The sequence below is a fragment of the Rutidosis leptorrhynchoides genome, chromosome 5 (genome assembly GCF_046630445.1).
Source record: "Rutidosis leptorrhynchoides isolate AG116_Rl617_1_P2 chromosome 5, CSIRO_AGI_Rlap_v1, whole genome shotgun sequence".
In the NCBI taxonomy this organism is placed as follows: Eukaryota; Viridiplantae; Streptophyta; class Magnoliopsida; order Asterales; family Asteraceae; genus Rutidosis; species Rutidosis leptorrhynchoides.
In genome coordinates, this window is record NC_092337.1 from 412,541,064 (window position 1) to 412,567,395 (window position 26,332).

General features: G+C 30.7%; 1 protein-coding gene across 1 annotated transcript; it reads right to left on the minus strand.

Moving 5' to 3' along the window:
* Positions 1–22,883: 22,883 nt before the first annotated feature.
* LOC139847697 (uncharacterized) lies at positions 22,884–25,670 on the minus strand. The gene is made up of 2 exons (XM_071837422.1): positions 25,130–25,670; positions 22,884–24,470 (listed from the first exon to the last, which is right to left on the minus strand). The coding sequence occupies exons 1-2, from the start codon at positions 25,238–25,240 to the stop codon at positions 23,373–23,375; spliced, it is 1,209 nt and encodes a 402-aa protein (XP_071693523.1). The 5' UTR covers positions 25,241–25,670; the 3' UTR covers positions 22,884–23,372.
* Between the last annotated feature and the right edge of the window lie 662 nt (positions 25,671–26,332).

Consider the following 26,332-nt stretch of genomic DNA (forward strand, 5'->3'; position numbering starts at 1 on the left):
TAATGAGGAAAAATCTAGATGTTAAAATGTAAAAATCTAGATATTTTTATATGGTAAAAATATCTAGATATTTATCCATGGAAAAATCTAGTGTGTAGAAGTTTCCATGGAGTAGTATAAATATGGTTGGCGATTTCAAGGTGTGAGTAAGTTGTGAAAAGAGTGAGTTGAGAAGTAGAGAAGAAGTAAGAAGTGAGAAGAGTGTGAGTAGAGAACAAAAACTTGTAAGTAAGTAATATTGTAACTGTATTTTGTATTAATAAAAGTGTTCTTTGTTAAGTTTCCCGGTTAAGCCTTAGTTTGTATTTAAGTTCTTAGTGCACTTGTGTTGTTTTTCTTATATGGCCGGCTCTGCCGCCTAAGTGATACATGGTCGGTTATACCGCCTGAACGATATATGGTCGACACTGTCGCCTAAGTATTATTGTGCACTAAGGATTTATAAAATTAAAGGCTAACCAACGTCAAAGTGTTGGTGTATTGAGTCTAGTATAGTCTAGATCCTATATAGTGGGTGTGTTGGGCTCGTCGAAGTTTCCAACAAGTTTATGCAAAATCAATCTCAATGTTATATCTTTCAAATCCTATTTTTTCATTACCTTCTATTAAAATGTCAAAGAGTTCATATTTTAAAGTCTTCATTAATATGAACTTTGTTAAACTTCACGAATTGTTGTACGTCTTATTTAAGGCGAATGTGATATTGTGTACTTATTTTTTCATTTCAATATCATTATTATTAAAATTCAAAAGAACTCATGCTACTTTTGTTCTACTATGACAATACATTCATCCATTTCCAAACGTAGCGAAAATAATCGCATGCCGTGCGAACTTTATTGCATCGCAGATTCACAGATTTATTGCATAATTTTGAGTTGCATTTTGAAGCATAGTATTGTTGTTAGCATCATAACATTAATAAACTCGTTTAATCTTATCTGGATTTGTTAGGAATGGGTAGATTATCGGTCAAAAAACACAAATGGACAAGAATAGAAGATGAAGCGCTGATTTGTGCACTCACTGAGTTATGCCAAAACGGTTGGAAACGAGACAATAACATATTTAGGAGTGGATACACAATCGTACTTGAAAAAGATTTGAAATCGAGGCTTCCTGGATGTAACCAAAAGGCCAGTCCTCATATTGAATCAAGGCTAAAGACATTAAAGAAACATTGTGATGCAATAAGTGATATGAAAGATGCATTTGGTATCGAGTGGAGAAGTTCAGACTGCACGTTATTATGTTATGATGATGATGTATGGGAGGACTGGATCAAGGTAACCATGTCAATCATACTTTTAATTCTTATTGTAATGACCCGGGAATTTCCGACCAAATTTAAACTTAATCTTTATATAGTTTTGACACGATAAGCAAAGTATGTAATGTTGAGTCACAAATATTTCGAACTGTTTCATATATTCGTTTGACCTTCGACTGTGCCCGACGATTCACGAACAATTGTTGAAAATAAATAAATAAATATATATATATATATATATATATATATATATATATATATATATATATATATATTCATTATAACTAAAATGCAAATACAATTATATAATAATATATATGTGAAATGTATAAAGACTAAATATTCAGTATATGTTATTATATAAAATATGTTTTAAAATTAAAGGTTAAGATATTAAATTTAATTACAAGCTGAAATATAGTTGTTAAGTAGATTATTACTTTCATTATCATTATTAAAGTAAACATTTAATAATAATATAAATATTAGTATTATTTTGAAATTATTATTACTAAAATTATTAGTAATATTATTATAATTAGTATTATTATTATTATAATTATTATTATTAGTAATATTATTGTTATATGTTTTAATGATATTATTATTGTTAATATTATATTATTATAAGCTTTTATTATTATTAGTTACAAAATAAAGTGTATTACTATTATTGTTATATATTATTAGTTAATAATATTAATATTAATTATGTTATATAAATTTAGATATTAAAGAAAACGCAGGTTTTTACTAATATACATATATATAATGATATATAAATACAAATAGATATACACAGATATATATTATGAAATCAGTATTTTTTTATTATTATTATTAATATAATTATTATTATTACTATTATATTTACTAATTAACAAGAATTCGAATCACATACAGATAATCTGGTCACGGTTGTTACATATCCTTGTCAATATTCTATTCCATTAACATCAGATGCAATTAGTTAAACAGAATCAAACAAAACCCAGTACAATTCTGTTTTAAGTCATAGTCTTCTGATATCCTCCAGGATTAAAAAAATTCGTAGACCCAATCTTAACTACAATACAAAAGTAATCGAATCTAAGTGCTGTAGAAATCGTACAATATCACATTTTATATATACAACACTGAAACTGTGGGATTAGAAAAGAGAAAATAAAAATATTTCAGTGTTACTGCTCTGTTCGTGGTCAGGCACATCAAAAAATTCGATTTCAAACAAACTTTCAAAATTCATAAATGCAAGATCATTAGGAATTCTCTAAATATACTATCTGTGAGTTTTAAGACCTCAATTTGAACTATTGATTACGAATTTTTGGAGTCAAACTTATTTGTCAAAAAGTCAAGACTTGTGTTTATCGCGAAATTCGATTTCCAATTGATGTTTTAGATTAAATTAAGGATACAGATAGTTTCTAAAATAGTTTTGAAACCTATTCATATTGAAATCTTAGTCTGAAAGTGTCTAGATTTTTAAAACACCAATTGAGTTCATAAGGTTCAAAAACGATTCTGTTGAAATTTTAATTTAAATTCTGTTAATACAAATCAATGGTTCCTCATTCAAGCCGTTTCTGTTTAGTTTATAAATCCAAAAACCCAACTCATTTGGTTATGGTTATGGTTGATTTGATTTTTTTGATCGACTATGAGGAAGAAGATGGCACTGTATATTAGGCGGGTTATATATTTATTAAATGATCATTAAAACAGAAAGACAGGATTGGAGAGATGGTTTGTATGGGAGTCGGGTTATCGAGGGTCCTGAGTTCGAGCCCCATCTGGGCACTTCTTTTTGGAACGAATTTTTGAGGGTATATATTTCTATTTTTCTTGTATACTATTATTATTTATTGTTAATCTTAACTATTATAATTATTCTTATTATTAGAAATGTTATTATCATTATTATCATTATAATTATTAGTATTATTGTTACAAATACAAGTGTTAAAGATTATTATTATTATTATTATTATTATTATTATTATTATTATTATTATTATTATTATTATTATTATTATTATTATTATTATTATTATTATTATTATTGTGATTGTTATTAGTATTAGTGGTTGTTGATTGATTAGGTTAATACAAATATTAGGATTAATATTATTATCATTTTTGTTATTACTAATTAATATCACTAAGTACTATTAGTATTATTATTATTATTATTAATATTGGTACAAGCGTTATTATTATTGTTAAGGTTATTATTAATTATTGTATCTAGTACTAAATATTACAGATATTATTATTATTATTACTAATATGTATTAATTATCAATTATCATGATTATTATGTAAACAGAAATACTATGATTAATAATATTAACATTTTGTTATTAAGTAATGTCATTAAGTAATATGAGGATCATTATTAATGAAAATAATAAAAGTTACTATCATCTTTATTAGTAGTAATATTAGTATCATTTTAAAATTTTATTTTTATAAAAGTATTACTTTTAAAGATTACCATAAGTAATAAGATCGTTACAATTAGTATTACTAAGTACTAAGTACTAATATCAAAAAGTTTAATTTTCGTTATCATTATTATTAAATTACTTAATTTATTAAAAACTACTAATATTATCATTATTAAAAGAATTATCATTAAAACTATCATTTTTAATAAAATCATTAATATTATTATCATTATTATTAACACTAGTATTATCATTATCATTATCTTAATCACTACTAATATTATTTTAGTATTAATATAATTACTATTTTAGCAAACTAATGAAATACATACATATAAAATATTTGATATATAACATAACAAAAGTATATTTCTATATGGTAATACTGAGATATATAAATTATTAATATAAAAATTTTACCACTAATAATAATATATATATATATGTTCGATTACAAGGATATGTATTAATATATACACAAATGATATAGGTTCGTGAATCCAAGGCCAACCCTATACTTGTTCAATGTCGTTCTATGTATTTTTACTACAAAATACATTAGGTGAGTTCCATTTGCTCCCCTTTTACTCTTTACATTTTTGGGCTGAGAATACATGCAAATGCTTTATTAACTGTTTTACAATATTTATATGCGTGAGTTTCATTTTCTCCCTTTTTAAATGCTTTCGCAATATATATTTTTGGGACTGAGAATACATGCGCTGCTTTTATAACTGTTTTACGAAATAGACACAAGTAATTGAAACTACATTATATGGTTGAACGATCGAAATCGAATATGCCCCTTTTTAGTCTGGTAATCTAAGAATTAGGGAACAGACACCCTAATTGACGCGAATCCTAAAGATAGATCTATCGGGCCCAACAAGCCCCATCCAAAGTACCGGATGCTTTAGTACTTCGAAATTTATATCATGTCCAAAGGAGGATCCCGGAATGATGGGGATATTCTTATATGCATATTGTGAATGTCGGTTACCAGGTGTTCAATCCATATGAATGATATTTTTGTCTCTATACATGGGACGTATGTTTATGAGAAATGGAAATATGAAATCTTGTGGTCTATTAAAATTATGAAATGATTATTTATGTTAAACTAATGAACTCACCAACCTTTTGGTTGACACTTTAGAGCATGTTTATTCTCAGGTACGAAAGAAATCTTCCGCTGTGCATTTGCTCATTTTAAAGATATTACTTGGAGTCATTCATGACATATTTCAAAAGACGTTGCATTCGAGTCGTCGAGTTCATGAAGATTATTATTAAGTCAATTATAGTTAGATACATTATGAAATGGTATGCATGCCGTCAACTTTCGATGTATTGAAAGATTGTCTTTTCAAAAACGAATGCAATGTTTGTAAAATGTATCATATAGAGGTCAAGTACCTCGCGATGTAATCAACTGTTGTAAATCGTTTATAATCGATATGGACTTTGTTCGGATGGATTAGGACGGGTCCTTTCACTTATGTCATTTAGGTGTTGTTCGTTTTTTTTCCTTTTTTCTGCAGATCTTATTACGTCTTATGTCTACTCTCGTCCACAGCCGTTTTTAGTGTAGAGACCCGTCCAAATCCATCCGGACGAAGTCCATATCGATTATAAACGATTCACAACAGTTGATTACATCGCGAGGTACTTGACCTCTATATGATACATTTTACAAACATTGCATTCGTTTTTGAAAAGACAATCTTTCATTACATTGAAAGTTGACGGCATGCATACCATTTTATAATATATCTAACTATAATTGACTTAATAATAATCTTGATGAACTCAACGACTCGAATGCAACGTCTTTTGAAATATGTCATGAATGACTCCAAGTAATATCTTTAAAATGAGCAATTTCACAGCGGAAGACTTCTTTCATACCTGAGAATAAACATGCTTTAAAGTGTCAACCAAAAGGTTGGTGAGTTCATTAGTTTAATATAAATAATCATTTCCATCATTCTAATAGACCACAAGATTTCATATTTCCATTTCTCATAAACATACGTCCCATGCATAGAGACAAAAAATAATCATTCATATGGATTGAACACCTGGTAACCGACATTCACAATATACATATAAGAATATCCCCATCATTCCGGGATCCTCCTTCGGACATGATATAAATTTCGAAGTACTAAAGCATCCGGTACTTTGTATGGGGCTTGTTGGGCCCGATAGATCTATCTTTAGAGTTCGCGTCAATTAGGGTGTCTGTTCCCTAATTCTTAGATTACCAGACTATATAAAAAGGGGCATATTCGATTTCGATAATTCAACCATATAATGTAGTTTCGATTACTTGTGTCTCTTTCGTAAAAACAATTATAAAAGCAGTGCATGTATTCTCAGTCCCAAAAATATATATATTGCAAAAGCATTTAAAAAGGGAATAATGAAACTCACCTAATGTATTTTGTAGTAAAAATACATATGACTATATTAAACAATGCAGGGTTGGCCTCGGATTCACGAACCTATATCATTTATGTATATTAACACATATAATAACAACTAACAAGTTTATATATATATATATATATATAATTTACATATCATATTATTAAATAAGTTATATTTATCCTATATTCTTTAAGTAGTAACTATTTATTTCTATCATACATTTATTAAACTTAATATAGTAAATACTTATTAAAGTAGTTTAATAATATAATATTTATCAATTATCATAATATATTAAAAATAGAATTTTATTTTAAGATTTATATATGATAAGAATATATATATTTATATTATTAATATATTTTATATATAGTTTATTTAATATCATTTTAATAAAAAAAATTTAGTAATATGTAATATTAATGTATTTGTAATCTATTTTTGTAAAAAAAAAAAAATATATATTTGTAATAATAACAATAATAGTGATAATAATAATGATAGTAATAATAATAAAAGTAATAATAAATACTACCTCACAAGAAAAGCTCCAAAAAGAAATTAACTGCCTCAACCCGGGCTTGAACCCGCGACCTCTCGAAACCCAACAACACCCCTAAACCATACGACCTGTTTTGTTTTTCTATTATGTTATCAGATATTATTATATATAACCCGAATATCTAACCAACCCCTTCACCTTCTTCATTACATAACCATCATCATCAATATCTTCATCATACATTATATCATCATTGGGTATCCTCACCGAGCTAGTATCATCATCATTAACGATTATCGATTACCACCTATTCAACATGGGTTTTGGCCCAATAGAGAAAGAAACATGGTGGCCTAAACACTAAAACATGAATCCAATTAATTTCAACCTATGGATAATTAAATGTAGCCCAATAATTAGCAATCTATTATATCTTTGGCTTATTAAACTGAATTATAATCGGACCCAGGAAATAGCATGTTATCGATACGACCGTAGTAGCAAAAATATCATCTTCGTTTCAACTTCACCATGTATCATCTATGGTTATCACATCGTCATCTTCATAAACGTGATTATCATAATAATCATGATCATTAGTCGATCCCACTACATTTGCAATTGCCTTATGCACCCTCAAAAGTACATCCTTCATCATTAGTGGAGTATGTGGTGACAACTTTTGACCTCTCCACCGAAAAAAAAATGAAACATCATTTTCAAATCTTCAAGTGTTTAAATACGTAATCCTTTGGCCCAACTTCATTAATTAGCAAAAGTGATCGGTTTTTAATGGAAGACAAAATCATTCGCTATCTACTCATCGTAATCTTCATGTCATCATCATAAGTCGCTGTAGTAGAAACACAAGTGGGGTTTGGTTTGCTAATAAAAGAACAGATTCATGGTAGCATGCGAATTAAATAAATCAAATGGGTTGTCCATTGATTCAATTGTCGGTCACGAATATATAAAAAGAACGTGTATTACTATCATTATTTAAGACCAAGTTGATAGCTAATATACAATGATATAAAGCACTCTTTAATTTGTTCGAGAGAAGGAAAAAAAAATTATAGGTTTCGAATGGTACAAACCAGAAAACAGTAGCGAGTAGCAGAAGGTTTTAATGGGTTCTTTTTGGCTGTTTTGGTTTAGGAGCTTGGTGATCAAGGTGGTTTTCGTGTTTGTATTTGGTGACTAGTGGTGATTCGAACAGAAAATTAGTAGCAACACAAATGGGTGGTAATGGTTGTCAATGATGGTGTGTGATAGATGATAGTGTGATCAAGTGGTTCACGATGGTGGTATACATGAGGAGATGAGTAAAGGTGGTTCGAAGGTGATGGTTTCTCATTATGGTGAAGTGATTGATGATACCCGACGTGGGTTTGAGTTGTCGAAGTAATCACAAGGAAGAAGTAGATGGATGAGTGTAACTCTATAATTCCCTGAAATGTTATAGTGTACGTAACAATTTGTAGTCAGGTGTCTTTAATTATTTAGATCGAGATAAAGAGAAGAATAATTACAATTGAGTGATGTATGGCGTCGGCAAGATATTCGTACCAGGAAGAAGAAAACAAAGAAAATATAAAGTTGATAGTGATTGCAAATCAAATTTTGATTATATTGTACAAGAATGATTCGATCTCTAATTTAGTTTAGAGACAGAAACAAAACTATGTAAAAGGTTGATAGCTACTTGCAACCGAATACGTATCTTATATGTATTTATATGTACACTGTATTTATATTCATATATCTGTATATGTATTCATATATATATATATATATATATATATATATATATATATATATATATATATATATATATATATATATATGTATATATATATATATATATGTATATCTATGTATATCTGTATTTATATATCTTGTTTATATATATGTATATTTTAAATTCTTAAATTGGTGATACTTAACAAGTATAAATATGTTAATATTATTAATAAAGTAACTTGTAACGATAATTGATAATTAGTAATATTATTACTAGAAAAATGATAAATTTAAATATTTTAATAAAAATATTAAAAATGATAATAATAATCTTATTAGTTATAATAATATTAATATTATTAATGATAATAATAATATTGATGATAATAACTTATACATATCAAATTATGTATATATACATCTAACTATAATAATATTAATTATATAAATTTTAATATCAATAAAATTAATGATAATAAAATTAATATAACAATTATTTCCAAATCTTGCATTTAAATGTAATATTATTTTATATAATGATATTTACATATTTATTTACACACAAGTGTTCGTGAATCGTCGGGAGTATTCAAAGGGTAATTTGAATATATGAACATAGTTTCCAAAATTTTTGAGACTCAACATTACAGACTTTGCTTATCGTGTCGGAAACATATAAAGATTTAGTTTAAATTTGGTCGAAAATTCCCGGGTCGTCACAGTACCTACCCGTTAAAGAAATTTCGTCCTGAAATTTGAGTGAAGTCGTCATGGCTAACAATAAGTATGTTTTCCTGACGAATATGAGCTGATAAATAGAGTTTTATCATTAATGACTAATATAGATAAAACGATTCGATTAGGTGAAGCGTACGAATGAAGCTGTCACAACATATTGAGATAGAGATTTAACTTTTGACGTAGTCACGGTGAAAATTAGAAAATAAGGTGCGTCTTAGCTTTTGACGTTGTCTTAGTTGAATTCCGGAATTCAAGGGATTTAAAGAAAATCTCCGAAATCTAAATGATTTGATTATTCGGCGAATAAGGAAATTAAGATTTCCATAACTAAATACGGTGATCTGCCTCTATTACTCCGTCTGATAATTCACTATAAATTTATTCCCTTCGATTCCTTATTTCTACATCTCCCACTTTCTATTCTTTCTCCTTCAATTCAAATTTTAAAACATTCGTCAATATGTTTCTTCCAGTTCTAATCCCTGATATTTTCCTAATTATCATTTATGTCCTCCTTCATTTCAATCTTCCACTAGAAAAATCTGTTTACTTCTACTATTGCCTTGGGGTGATACTATTCTTAATTATACCGTGTCTTTATATTGTTATTCGTATTAATACCCACGGTTTGTAACTTCCGTGTTGTTATTGGGCTTTATATTTTCTCTTATATTTTGGAGCTCTTTGTCTTTTTATTATCCTCCCGACCTCTAGTAAAGCGAGTAACGGTCCAGAATTCGTAAGTATGGAATTTCGGATAAACATCATGTTCTAAATAAGAAAGAATGTATTAGCATGATTTGATTTGTCAAATTACCAGAGTCACTGAGAATAGAACTATCAAGAATATACTTTCTTGATATGTTCAGAAGTTAAGCAGAATGAAAGAGTTATGTAACATGGCACATGATGGCGTTATGATCTGTGAATCATCACGTACCATTAGAAACTCAGCATGACTTACTGTAATATAATCACGTTGATCAAGTGTCATTATATTATACTAACTCATGCATCAGTTCCCAACATCACTTCAATAACATTCATATTTTAAGCTCAAAATTTTACAGAATATAGAAACTAACAGTTTCTATATGATGTAATACTGAGAGCACGAAGAGATTAATGATTTCAGATAAGAATAGTTATAAAAATATCTCTAGAAATATGGAGGATATTTATAATGAAAGATACGATAATATCTCAGAATATCTAAGATCAGAGGATGATAAAAACTATTATCTGTAAGGATTTAGAGTAAGGAGCAAGATATTCACTAAAGACTTTAGCAGACATTGAATCATTTGGATTCTTTAAAGTCAAACTTATTCTTTGTGATTTGTCCACGGCTTACTTCATAGTTTCGCATAATCTGCTTTTCGGTACTTAATTTTCTATTGAATGTTTCCAATATAATGATACACAGGAAGCACGAAGAGGTATATAATTTCGGACGAGAATATTTATGAAAATATCCTCAGAAATATCGAAGATATTGATGATGATATTTTGGAATTTCTAAGTTCGATGGTTGATGGAGAAAGATTTTTCCGCAAGATTTTAACATGACTTCGGAGCAAGATATTCTCTAAAGATTTCAACGGATCCAGAATTATCTGAATCCTTTGAATATAGGATTTGGTTCTTGTATTTGTCCTTGGTCTCCTTCATGGGTAGCTCAATATGTTTTTCAATACCCAATTTCCTATCGAGCGTTCCTAACACTCCTTTCTTTATCATCAAACTTTTGGTTGTTCAGACCATCTACCATTTTTCTGTTTTCTCTGCATTTAATGCTATGATATCTGAATCATCGGTTATTAATCCGAGGTAGTTTCAGGGAAAATTGTGTTTTTAGATGATTAAACGCTGATGGTAATATGGTGAAATATGAAAGGTTCCCTAGTAACAATAAAAGAGCACGCGTATATATCAGCGTTATAATAAGGTTGTTTCGTACAAAAAGTCGAAGTTGTCTTGCTGGAGCTGTGACAAAACTGGCTATCTCGAACAGCAGATGCAAAGTTATTTTCGATAATAATAACGCTAAAGGAATTAGCACAGCTACGTGTTAAATGTTTACTCAGGTTCTGAGTGTTTTCAGGTGTATAACTATATGCATCAATCTTTTCTCTTGTAAATGAAGTGCGGTTGGTTCATCCTCTCGATTGAGGTGTTTTCAAGAATTATGAAAGGTTTAAACGCAGAATGTAGTCGTGAAGATACAAATGATGTTTAAGACGAAATCAAGTGGCAACTTGAAGGATTGTTTAGTTTCATATGTTATAATCAATATTTTAATTCATTTTAATTGTCCAATGTTATTAGTTCACAGTCGATAGTCTACAGTTAGCAATTCAATAATTCATATATAGTTTAATATATAATATTCGAATTAATTAATACGTATCGTGACCCGTATTCGTCTCAGACTCGATCACAACTCAAAGTATATATATTATTATAGAATCAACCTCAACCCTGTATAGAGAACTCGATCATTACTACATATAGAGTGTCTATGGTGATTCCAAATAATATATATAGATGCGTCGATATGATATGTCAAAACTTTGTATACGTGTCCCGATATTTAAAGAGCGTAAAATAAATAACAGAAATTAAATGACGATAAATAAAGTGCGTAAAGTAAATAACAGAAATTAAATGACGATAAATAAAATTTCGAGAATATAAATTGCGATAATTAAATTGCGGTAAATAAAATGTAACCAGTTAGCTAGGAACAATTAGTTAGGAACAGTTAGCATGGATTCTTAACAAAATTTCTGATAGTTAAATTGTTTGTTTCTAATAAATTTTATTTTGTCAAATGTTTTCTTCATTATGCCACTTGTTGAATTCTGATAGGTCAAAATCCAAATATGAAATTGAATGAAAGGTTATTCTGCTGTGAACAGACACGTATATCGGTGAGTGCAAATAGGATAGTAAATGACTTGTTGAATCAGTTTTTGACGAATGTACAGTGTAACATATTAAGGTGAAATCTAAATATTCCTCGGGTATTACCTACCCGTTAAAATATTTTCACCATTAACAGTTTGTTCAAAAGAATTTTTAATTACAATCTTTATGAAAATATATATACATATATATTTTCTTCAGATATAATCATGGATTTAATGAGTCAATATGATATTAAACTCATTTGATTTACCGTTAGAATAAGAATATATAATCTCTAAAACATTTAGAGATTACTTAATCGTCATGAAGAACGAAGATAATCGATGTAGAACGATACGTAGAACGATGATTATACTCGAGGTACAGAATGAGATGTTGAGGCATGGATTGTTGATGGTACTGTTGGTGCCGATGATGTTGCTGAAGCTGGTACATTTTGCACTACATTTTCCAAATAGATTATTCGAGCGCGAAATTCGTTGACTTATTACTCCAGGATGATTGTCGGTCGGAACGAGCGGATGAATAAGGTTCAGAATTGTGGATAGAATATAATCTTGTTGAGTTACCTTGGAAATGAGACTGAAAATGGTGTCTCGAACAGGTTCGCCGGTAAACGCTTCAGGTTCATTGTCAAGAGGTGAATTCGGTTGGTGGAAGGGATTGCCTTCTGCACATTTCCATTAATTAAGTCATTTACGAACCCATCAGATGAATTGATAATGGCTGATTGGTTGATTCATGCCGGTGACGCTGTTTTCGGAGCTTAGGTGAACATCTATGTCGGAATAGCTGTCGGAATAACTATCGGAATAGCTATCAGAATCTGAGGGACTCGAACTGGTTGCAGGATTCATCTCGTACGATCCGATGAAGGATTTTCGATAAGAAATAGATTATAGGATGTAGATTAGTACCCTGCAATACATAATTTACATATGCATATATCATACTAAAATCCCATAAGTTATGGAGGAATCTACGGAAGCTGTCAGGCAAAGTCTACAGTAACAGATATGCTAAGATATAAATTAGCAGATACGCTAAGATATGAATTTTGTCTATACACTATTCATGCAATCATTGCAGCAAGATGTGTCTAGACTAGGAATGATAAGCAGGTAATATTCTAAGGATGATAAGCAGATGATTTCTGACAAAAATGGTAAGCAAGACTTTTGACATGCAGACACGGTCGAAGTCCAGACTCACTAATGCCTCCTAACGACTTATCAGTTAGACACACTAATGCAGACCTGGTTCGCTAAGACCTCGGCTCTGATACCAACTGTAGAGACCCGTCCAAATCCATCCGGACGAAGTTCATATCGATTATAAACGATTCACAACAGTTGATTACATCGCGAGGTACTTGACCTCTATATGATACATTTTACAAACATTGCATTCGTTTTTGAAAAGACAATCTTTCATTACATTGAAAGTTGACGGCATGCATACCATTTTATAATATATCTAACTATAATTGACTTAATAATAATCTTGATGAACTCAACGACTCGAATGCAACGTCTTTTGAAATATGTCATGAATGACTCCAAGTAATATCTTTAAAATGAGCAATTTCACAGCGGAAGACTTCTTTCATACCTGAGAATAAACATGCTTTAAAGTGTCAACCAAAAGGTTGGTGAGTTCATTAGTTTAATATAAATAATCATTTCCATCATTCTAATAGACCACAAGATTTCATATTTCCATTTCTCATAAACATACGTCCCATGCATAGAGACAAAAAATAATCATTCATATGGATTGAACACCTGGTAACCGACATTCACAATATACATATAAGAATATCCCCATCATTCCGGGATCCTCCTTCGGACATGATATAAATTTCGAAGTACTAAAGCATCCGGTACTTTGGATGGGGCTTGTTGGGCCCGATAGATCTATCTTTAGAGTTCGCGTCAATTAGGGTGTATGTTCCCTAATTCTTAGATTACCAGACTAAATAAAAAGGGGCATATTCGATTTCGATAATTCAACCATATAATGTAGTTTCGATTACTTGTGTCTATTTCGTAAAAACAATTATAAAAGCAATGCATGTATTCTCAGTCCCAAAAATATATATATTGCAAAAGCATTTAAAAAGAGAATAATGAAACTCACCTAATGTATTTTGTAGTAAAAATACATATGACTATATTGAACAATGCAGGGTTGGCCTCGAATTCACGAACCTATATCATTTATGTATATTAACACATATAATAACAACTAACAAGTTTATATATATATATATATATATATATATATATATATATATATATATATATATATATATATATATATATATATATATATATAATTTACATATCATATTATTAAATAAGTTATATTTATCCTATATTCTTTAAGTAGTAACTATTTATTTCTATCATACATTTATTAAACTTAATATAGTAAATACTTATTAAAGTAGTTTAATAATATAATATTTATCAATTATCATAATATATTAAAAATAGAATTTTATTTTAAGATTTATATATGATAAGAATATATATATTTATATTATTAATATATTTTATATATAGTTTATTTAATATCATTTTAATAAAAAAAAATTTAGTAATATGTAATATTAATATATTTGTAATCTATTTTTGTAAAAAAAAAATATATTTGTAATAATAACAATAATAGTGATAATAATAATGATAGTAATAATGATAAAAGTAATAATAAATACTACCTCACAAGAAAAGCTCCAAAAAGAAATTAACTGCCTCAACCCGGGCTTGAACCCGCGACCTCTCGAAACCCAACAACACCCCTAAACCATACGACTTGTGTTGTTTTTCTATTATGTTATCAGATATTATTATATATAACCCGAATATCTAACCAACCCCTTCACCTTCTTCATTACATAACCATCATCATCAATATCTTCATCATACATTATATCATCATTGGGTATCCTCACCGAGCTAGTATCATCATCATTAGCGATTATCGATTACCACCTATTCAACATGGGTTTCGGCCCAATAGAGAAAGAAACATGGTGGCCTAAACACTAAAACATGAATCCAATTAATTTCAACCTATGGATAATTAAATGTAGCCCAATAATTAGCAATCTATTATATCTTTGGCTTATTAAACTGAATTATAATCGGACCCAAGAAATAGCATGTTATCGATACGACCGTAGTAGCAAAAATATCATCTTCGTTTCAACTTCACCATGTATCATCTATGGTTATCACATCGTCATCTTCATAAACGTGATTATCATAATAATCATGATCATTAGTCGATCCCACTACATTTGCAATTGCCTTATGCACCCTCAAAAGTACATCCTTTATCATTAGTGGAGTATGTGGTGACAACTTTTGACCTCTCCACCGAGAAAAAAAAAATGAAACATCATTTTCAAATCTTCAAGTGTTTAAATACGTAATCCTTTGGCCCAACTTCATTAATTAGCAAAAGTGATCGCTTTTTAATGGAAGACAAAATCATTCGCTATCTACTCATCGTAATCTTCATGTCATCATCATAAGTCGCTGTAGTAGAAACACAAGTGGGGTTTGGTTTGCTAATAAAAGAACAGATTCATGGTAGCATGCGAATTAAATAAATCAAATGGGTTGTCCATTGATTCAATTGTCGGTCACGAATATATAAAAAGAACGTGTATTACTATCATTATTTAAGACCAAGTTGACAACTAATACACAATGATATAAAGCACTCTTTAATTTGTTCGAGAGAAGGAAAAAAAAATGATAGTTTTCGAATGGTACAAACCAGAAAACAGTAGCGAGTAGCAGCAGGTTTTAATGGGTTCTTTTTGGCTGTTTTGGTTTAGGAGCTTGGTGATCAAGGTGGTTGTCGTGTTTGTATTTGGTGACTAGTGGTGATTCGAACATAAAATTAGTAGCAACACAAATGGGTGGTAATGGTTGTCAATGATGGTGTGTGATAGATGATAGTGTGATCAAGTGGTTCACGATGGTGGTATACATGAGGAGATGAGTAAAGGTGGTTCGAAGGTGATGGTTTCTCATTATGGTGAAGTGATTGATGATACCCGACGTGGGTTTGAGTTTTCGAAGTAATCACAAGGAAGAAGTAGATGGATGAGTGTAACTCTATAATTCCCTGAAATGTTATAGTGTACGTAACAATTTGTAGTCAGGTGTCTCTAATTATTTAGATCGAGATAAAGAGAAGAAGAATTACAATTGAGTGATGTATGGCGTCGGCAAGATATTCGTACCAGGAAGAAGAAAACAAAGAAAATATAAAGTTGATAGTAATTGCAAATCAAATTTTGATTATATTGTACAGGAATGATTCGATCTCTAATTTAGTTTAGAGACAGAAACAAAACTATGTAAAAGGTTGATAGCTACTTGCAATCGAATACGTATCTTATATGTATTTATATGTACACTGTATTTATATTCATATATCTGTATATGTATTCATATATATATATATATATATATATATATATATATATATATATATATATATATATATATATATATATATATATATATATGTATATGCATATCTGTATTTATATATCTTGTTTATATATATGTATATTTTAAATTCTTAAATTGTTGATACTTAACAAGTATAAATATGTTAATATTATTAATAAAGTAACTTGTAACGATAATTGATAATTAGTAATATTATTACTAGAAAAATGATAAATTTAAATATTTTAATAAAAATATTAAAAATGATAATAATAATCTTATTAGTTATAATAATATTAATATTATTAATGATAATAATAATATTGATGATAATAACTTATACATATCAAATTATGTATATATACATCTAACTATAATAATATTAATTATATAAATTTTAATATCAATTAAATTAATGATAATAAAATTAATATAACAATTATTTCCAAATCTTGCATTTAAATGTAATATTATTTTATATAATGATATTTACATATTTATTTACACACAAGTGTTCGTGAATCGTCGGGAGTATTCAAAGGGTAATTTGAATATATGAACATAGTTTCCAAAATTTTTGAGACTCAACATTACAGACTTTGCTTATCGTGTCGGAAACATATAAAGATTTAGTTTAAATTTGGTCGGAAATTCCCGGGTCGTCACATTTAGTGCATAATGTTTGTTTTTTAAGACATAAGATAAAATAATGTCTTATTCTGTCCGCAAACTTAGAAAGATGCTTCTATGTGACATGATTAAGTTATTTTGCAGAAATAAAAAGTCTTAAAAATCAAAACATATTCTCTACTCAGACACTTTATATGTAAATAGACTTTGATGTTTGATTTATTACTTATTATGTTTATCGTATTGACATGTAATCAACCATACGTGCTTAGATGTTAAATACTTTTGTTATGTCCATCCGAGTACGGATGAGTAACACATCTGTACGGATCAAGGACACATCCGTACGGATCAATCCAAAGTGTTATAGATAGGACACATCTATACGGATCAAGGACACATCCGTACGGATCAAATGTCAGACCCCCTATAAATAGAGGGTTTCAGGTTCCAGCTCAAGTTTCACTTTTACACAACCATAGCCGTATACACTCGCTCCTTGTCGTCTAGCAACTTGTTCTTGTCGATTTCCAAACCTAAAACGTTTATTCATATGTAAATCGATCAAGTCTTTTATTGGTTTTTGATACAAACTTTAATATCAAGGATTCTGCACTCGATATTGAGTTATCGATTGATTTATTCTGTCTAAATCGATCACAACATGGGCTGTTTTGACCTTTTGACAGTGAACTCTGTCAAGAGCCTCATATTGTTGTAGTGTTTTGACTGTACGCAAATAGTGCATGCTAACAATAAAGCTAATACATATACCAAGTGTACAGTGGGCTGTAGTCGGTTACAACACGGTAGCTACTATTTCTCGGCCATAAAATGACGGCACCACCAATTGGGTTTGGTCTACTTGTGGTGGTTATTAGCATCCAAATCAAAGCCAGACTTCCAAACACTGAAAAATTCTGGCGCTATGGACTAGAGTACCAAGCCCCAGTATCATAAACTGTGCTTACTGAGAGTCATCTTCAAATTTTAAGTATCTTGAGTATTAAGTAACATCGAATAACCAATCGTATCTCTCTCTTAATTGATATGTCAATCATTCGTAAAGAACTTAATAAGTACTGCTTCAATCATATTTACTCTATTTTGTCAAAAAATAATCATAAATTGTGCATACCTTACTAATAAAATAATCATAAATTGTGCATACCTTACTAATACTTACTCCACTATTGTAGTATGCCAGTAACTAAACCAAGTAATCATATAACTTCACTCTAATAGTTGTGTGTCCAATATGATTTCCATTTGTTTACAACTATCAAAATATTTTTTTTTAAACAGCAGTACGCGATCACCCATGGGAGACTTAAGCATCTACGCATTCATCTCCCGCAGTTGCATAACCCGCCCCCTCCCCCACTGCCCCCGCAACGCGATGTGCGGAAGGCACCCTTGGGTGGAATTCAAGGTTAAATGGGCAACCTTGTGTGCAATGTTGCACCCCACGGGAGTCAAACTCTTGACCTCTCGCTAAGAGAGGCAGACCACTAGCACATTAGCTACAACATAAGGTTTGCAGCTATCAAAATATTAATGTTAAAAGTTAAAATTTCCGCGCATTTTTATAATTAGACTTGCTGAGCTACATTAGAAGTTTTTGAACTAAATTATTGATTAATGTATAGTGATGATAGTAGTAGTTATGTGGAATCGATTGAAGAGCTAACAGAATCCTTAATGGACTAGTTGGAGTAGAACAAACACGTAATTTCTTATATTATGCGTCGCTTAGACAATACTACTGTTGCCGTTTATTTATACATTGTTTATGCAATTTGATACAAACACACAAAAGTATACACGTTATTATGAGGTAACTTCAGCACACTTCATATATGTTCAATCATCAGCATTCTTCACAGTCCAAGATGATTGCTCGTAACCATAATTCACGCCATTTGGACCATAACCATGGTTAAGTCCATTTCCATAACCGTTGTGTCCATGATGGTGGTGATGGGGCCCAGTTCCCTGGTAGCCGTTACCAGTGGACCAACCAGATTGTTGGGTCTGAGAATAGTTTGAGTATGGAGTTGTGGTTGAGAAGTTGGTGTAACCACCATCCTGGATTCGTTCAGTAGACTCTTGGTAAGTCACATAGTTTTGCTGTCGGAAGGGTGAACCATAACCATCAACGTAGCGGTCAGACTCGAGAACCATGTTTATGTAGAATGTTAGTTTTAAGTTAGCCTGTGTTTACAATGGGTTGGGTTTGTTGGTCTATTTATAGGGGTTTTGGTGATTCGATTAGATCGTGGTTTCATAGTAACCTCGCAACTTCAACGATGATTATATATCCCAACATTGCACTCAATTAACTTTAAAGAATCTTATCTAATGCTAAGTTCCTAACTTGCTTCAACTTCACTTATCTAAGAACTTGTTCCAATTTCCACAAACTTCTTTTTCAATAATTCATATATATATATATATATATATATATATATATATATATATATATATATATATATATATATATATATATATATATATATATATATATATATATATTGGATTAGCGAGAAAACCCCCTATGAACGAGCACATTGGCTCCCCCATAGAGGGTAAACCATTGGTAATCAAGCCCCGCGAGCGCGAGACCTGGTACCGGATGAATTGTGCATTATAATATATTTTTGTAATTATATAAATAATATATGTATATATATGTATATTTATTACTCCCTCGGTTTAAAATTTCTCACTAATTTTATTCTCCACCCATAAAATCTCATCTCTAGGCAATACTTTTTATCATTTCTTACAAAACATTGATAACTGACAACGTGTACTGAACATGAGTAGTGTTGGATGAAAAAGAACAATTGATTTTATAAATATGAAAAAAGTTGAAGGTCTATATGATGCTTTTTATGTGTTTTGGTGGTGCTAAATGGTTGCCTGCTATGATGAGTTTCAATGTGTGTTTAATTTGTTTTTGTACAAATGAAAACCCACATTCCTGATCCAAACCGTTTATATTACTTAATTAGTATGAACTGTGCCTTTTTTTTTGTTTTAATATGGAATTAAACCCCATATGTCAGTTGGCCCATTTGAGATTAAACAGCATAAATAAACTGAACCATGTAATACATTGGGTTAAAATTGGCACCTCTAAAGACAGCCCATTGGAGTTTTTCTCTCTTAGGGTCTTGATGCTTTAACACACTTTAATTAGGTGTAACACATACATTGCATAACCACATTTTAGATCAGGTTCTTGATTACTTAATATAAGTACATACCACCCATTCATCTATACACTTTAAGTTTTTAAAACAATTAAGTATTTTTTTCTAACGGCAACTCACACACCCAACACGAAAGTAAGTAATTAAGCTGAACTACTTTGCTGACTGTTGTCCCTTGTCCCTTGTCAAAAAGCGAAATACTAGTTTTTTTTATACATTTAATCTCAATTTGACGAATATCATGATAATGAATGTAATCATTGTGAAAAAGATTTAGACTCTAAAACATCTTTTCACACGTACTGATAATGCAAAGAAAGACCTCATGACCAATAAACAACCTTTAAAACCCAAAAACACGTTTTCTCGTACGTAGTATAAGCAACCATGATGTATTTGTCTCGTAGTAATAACACGTGCAGTTGTTTTTTGGCGTTCGTCTACGTGGTAAATTGTTGGTGGTGTAACGCGTGATAAGTCACTAATATTGTAACAATGCTTATGCAGACAAACTTGTGCTTTGTTGTCTAGTAAAGGTATGCTTCCTAGACATTTCAAGTTGTGAAGTTTTAGGCTAATTTGTTTGTCATGTCCTTAATTTTTTTATGTGAAAAGAACAAGAAGACAATTGACAACCCATAATAATCTATTTTAATTTCTCCGTTGGACTGTAACATTGCACTCAATGTTATCCCTGACCAGAAGTATCCACTCAGGTCGCCTTTTGCTTAGTGCGGGGTAGCGGGGAGGGGGGTTTTACCGGTCATGCCCTCGGATTGGTCCGGGCTTCCTCCCAGGGCAGTAGTTTGGGGCGGTTAATGCAACTACAGGAAATGAACGCGCGGATGGTTAAGTCCCCATGAGTGATCCCAAACTGATCACGAAACAAAAAAAATCTATTTTAATTTATAATCCATGTTTTTTGCTGAAAAAAAATCCTCAGTATATATTATGGGATTCAGAGCTACTTGAGTGGGACCAGATGATTAGCTGGTCTAGTTTAGAACAAGAGTAATATGGTTACCATTACTTCATGTATTCCCAAAAAGTTGGAAATCATATGAGATTCAGAGCTACTTGAGTGGGACCAGATGATTATTTCGTATAATTACTATAATATCTAAAAAGACAATTATTATTATACTATCTAAAAGACAATACCATGTAGCATTATTCATCAATAGTAACAGAGGTATTTTCGTCATTTCACTTTTTTTTTGATCTCCAACGATAAAAGAAGTAACTTTCGTAAAAAAACCAACCCTTCAATGTTACCAAAAGATGTCGAAAAAAATTCTTTTTTACAAAAAAATCAACTACCTTTTTTTCCCCAACGATAAAAGAGACAACTTTCATAAAAGGAACAACCCTTCAATGCTACCAAAAGATGTCGAAAAACATTCTATTTTACAAAATAGATCTAAAAAAAAGAACGCTAAAAGAAGCAACTTTCACAAAAGGAACAACCCTTCAATGTTAGATGTCGAAAAAAATTCTTTTTTACAAAATAGATCAAGACTTTTTTTTTTAACTCGTATTCAAAACGGAGCCCCCGACGCGAAGCGAGGGCTCCACAACTAGTTTACAACAATAATATGGTTGTAACAATATTCGATACCTCGGCTATCCAGGTTCATGAGAGCTGAATGTATGTGGTGGTCTGCCGTCAGTGACTCCCAACTTCGCTTTTGATGTAAAAAAAATAAGATCCGATACATAGTCTTAAACTATGTGTATCTCGAATAGCTTAATGGTTAGGTGTAATCTTAGAAGAGACCCAAGTTCAAACCTTGTTCTGATATAAACATTTATAGATGACAGACAAAGTCTGCAAACGATCTGGGGAGTTAAGGTTAGGCCGAGTTTTATTTGAGCAAATAAAGTTCCACCTTTCGCTAGGTAGCCTGAACAGGTTCCCCTCTTCTTTTTACCGGTTACATCACTCATTAACTAAGTTATAACTGAACTTGAACACAGCTACACAGCTGACATTCTTCTTTTTTTTTTTTTGACAAAAATAACGAAAACTTATATTAAAAATGGAAAACGTTTTCGAATAAAAAACGTTATTTCGTGTATGTGGTTATTTTCCCTTAATTTTAGTAGATGAAACTTTCACAGAATTGACAAAGATCAAAAAACCACTTCCCAGGTAGAAAGCTTTGAATTTTTAAAATATCAATATCAATATAAATTTAATGTACCAGCATCAAAGAAAATATTTATTCATGATAAAGATATACTGTAATACCCAATAGCTAGTTGACATTATTGAACTCCAGCCTTTTTCCTATATAATTAAGCATAACAAAGGGGTTGGTTGACTTGACCCATTTTGTTACAATTTTAATCAAGCTTCATGATGCCCTTTCATCATTCAAATTCAAGAGTTGACCTTCAAGTCCAAAAATGAAATGAATTATGATCTAAAGCAGCAACTATGCACCCATGTTTATTACAGTACCTCAAGATCCCACCTCATTAAAGAATCAAAAAGCATTTGTAAGACAACTCTTTTCATAGATATGAATATGAATAAACAGGACAAACTCATGATACAATGTTTAAGAAAAAAATGAACAGAATTTTGAATAACTATTTATAACAGAATAGTCTCACATTCAAAATTTCCTAATAATATAACAGAAGCCTGAAACTGTGTCTCTCAAAGGGGCTTCAAAATGCCTACCATGGTGATGCCTAGTAATAAACAGGCAAAACAAACCCACCAATCGCATCGTCCATGTCAGCATAGCTTCCACCCGACCCAGCAAATCGGTAAGCCTATATTCTAAAAGAGAGCCAACTCTACCAAGAACAAGCGAAAAAACAAAGACTGACTATATACACCATCACCCCTATAATCCATCCATCAAGAAAACATACCAGAGTTGACTTTTGATGGTCAAACTTGCAGGATTAGTCTTTTTCAACTATAAAGCTTCAACCTTCACATAAAAAGCAGACATTTTTCAATCACCCACTGTCTCTTATGCAATTCCCAGGTAATAGAAATCTGTATTTATTAGCGTTTTCAATTAAATGTGCAGGAAGATGAACAGCCGAATAAGAATGGGGTATGGGTCCCATTTTCCCGATGATTTCTTTAAACGTGTATTCTTCTGGTAACATATCGAAAAGATCAGCCCCTTTGCAGATCACTTTCTGAACCCTACTCGGGTTCAGAAATTTATTGAACCGTACTCTATCCACGTGACTGTAAGCTTTCATTTTAAAAATGAACTCACTGATGTGGCGGAAACAGAAGCTACAATGCCACCCCGCATCCGCCAAGATCGTGTCAGACTGTCGGTAATGAGCGTAAGTTGTTTTTCCGGTCTGATAACGATGTACTGACGCCCTCCAACTATTATTATCCAACAGAAATTCAAAAGAATATAAGTAATTCTTTAATCGAAGATGAAGAATTTGAGGTATGTCATCACACCATCTTAAAAGATTTATCGTGTGTCTACTTGGAATCTCATCAACATCTGACATGATCAATAAATCATCATCTTGAATTCCCGCTTTTTTCAAAAGATAATCAAGTGCAAGTCTTTGATACGCTTCTTCAACAAACGGATTTTCACCTTTCTGAAATCTCCCGGGAATTTGACCGTAAGTCAACCTCGGAGCAACGAATTTGAACTGATCTTGGTGACTAGCAAACACAAGAGGCTTGGGTATGCCTGAAAACGTTGAATTCGATTCTAACAGTACAAACTCATTAATATAAGGGTACAACTCGTGCCATCTGATAGTCAAAAGGTCAACTTCATTACTAAATAAAACTGCATCAAACACACGTCTTGGAAATTCACGAATTCCCCAACTGTGAAGCTTACATAAATTCTCCATTGAAACGTTTTCGTGATAATAATGCGGTATTTCGTTGAACGGTTTTGGTGGTTTTTCCCATAAGGGTCGTAAAAAGTATGAAACTTTTTGTCCATGAACGTATAAACCAAGAACGATGGTGGGGACCATTATTAGAAGAAAGATAATGGTCTTAAATTCGAGCCCACGAAGAATACACCGTAATCTTGCCATGGTAGAAGATTTTCCTGAATCCTGCAAACCAAAATCATCATTTTTTTACATAGTTTTTTTTGTAATATTATATTAAGAACATGCTGTAAAGAGTAAATGAGCATCTAAAGAACATGAACGTGCATCACTTGAAGTTGCAAGTAAAAAGTTAAACTTTTTTTATTTAAAACCCTAATAAAATACTGGTTAAGGTTTGAATTCAAGATTCTTGATTGTAAACCAATTTTTTTGAGAACCTTTATCTCATAAAAGTACTGCTCAGATGAAAAAAAGGCATCTTTTTACATGGGTTCTCAGTTAAGTGATTCACTACCCTAAAAAAAAAAAACCTAATTTTTAAATTGAGATGCAATAAGAAGATGAAAACAATAAAGTTGAATAAAGAAAATAGTCAAACAGCCGGCCACCAAAAAACAAAAAAGGGGCAACTTTCATCAACAAATTGAAATTTAAATACAAGTAAACTTCTAAATATGTAATCAAAAACATCACCAACGTTAGTTTCAATTTCAATATTGAATAAGACAAAATACATGAGAATTAAACAAATTAAACCTGAACCTAATTTCAAGATGAAATCAAGAAACAATAAATCCAAACCCACAATGCAACTATCAAATCATCATCAATATCAATGATTATAAAAATAGAAATTAACAAATTGAATAAATAAAAATTACCTCATTGCAGATATCACCACAAATATCATCTGATTTTTTGGAACAATATCGAGATCCCCCTTCAATCATCATATAAACTTTATCAATAAATTTTGATAAAGTTGAAGTCATTCAAATCTCAACACTCCCCCAATCAATCAATCAATAAATTGATAGATCAAAACAATTACGATTATGATTAAATAATAACTTTCAATTAATAATATTAAAAAGATCTTAATGAATGAAAGGAGAGTAAGTGAAAATCTGAGATAACTAGATAACCCTAGATCGTTGCATTCCGGCTGCAAATGAAATTAAAGATTTGATTTTCATCAATAAAAACAAAACCCAAAAATTGGGTTGGATGAAAATGCAGATAATTAAATAAAAATAAAAACTTTATGTAATTTTAGAAGAGCACAGGGGATGTTGAAACGGCTGTGGTGAGGTGTTAAAAAAGATTTCTACACGTTCTCTCTCTAGAAGTAAAAAAGAAGATTTATGCTTTCTCTCTCTAAAAAACCCCCTCACTATCTCGGGTGGCAGTTATAATTGCCTCCACAAGAACCCGTTTTTGGTTGTCTACTTCCCCCAAACACCACTTCCTTTTATATTTTTATTTATCTTCTGTTTTCTATTATTTAACCACTTGAATTGACAAATTTGCCCTTTAAAGAGTAGACTCGGTCACATGTAGGGATGACAATGAATTCGTGAGGTCTGGAACTCACATGTTAGACTACAAGTGTGTTTGGATGAAATTAGTTGAAGCTTTATAGCTAGAATTGGAGTTTAGGAGGTGGTGTTGAAGTTATTTTAAAAGCTGGTAGCTGAGGCTTATTATCTTTTATAAGTGTTTGATAAACTGGCTAGAGTTTATTTTTCATTTATAAGTTATGTTTCTTTTTCATAAGCAAACATAAATAGACAAATAGTTTATTTTTAAGAGTTTATAAATTTCATAAGCTCTGTTTTTTATGTCTACTAAACAAAACTTATGATTTGAAGTTTATTAAAATCATAAACTTAAATTCATGTAAGCTCTCATAAACTGGTGCGCCAAACACACCGGTAGGTGTGTCACTATAAATATTAAATTAACTTTCATCTTGCGCTAAGACCATTCGTAGTGCAGCGTTATGCGGCAAAATTTACCTCCATCGTTCTCCCATCACGCCACTATGGAGCGTGATGGAAGAGAAAACATGTTGGCGTGATCAG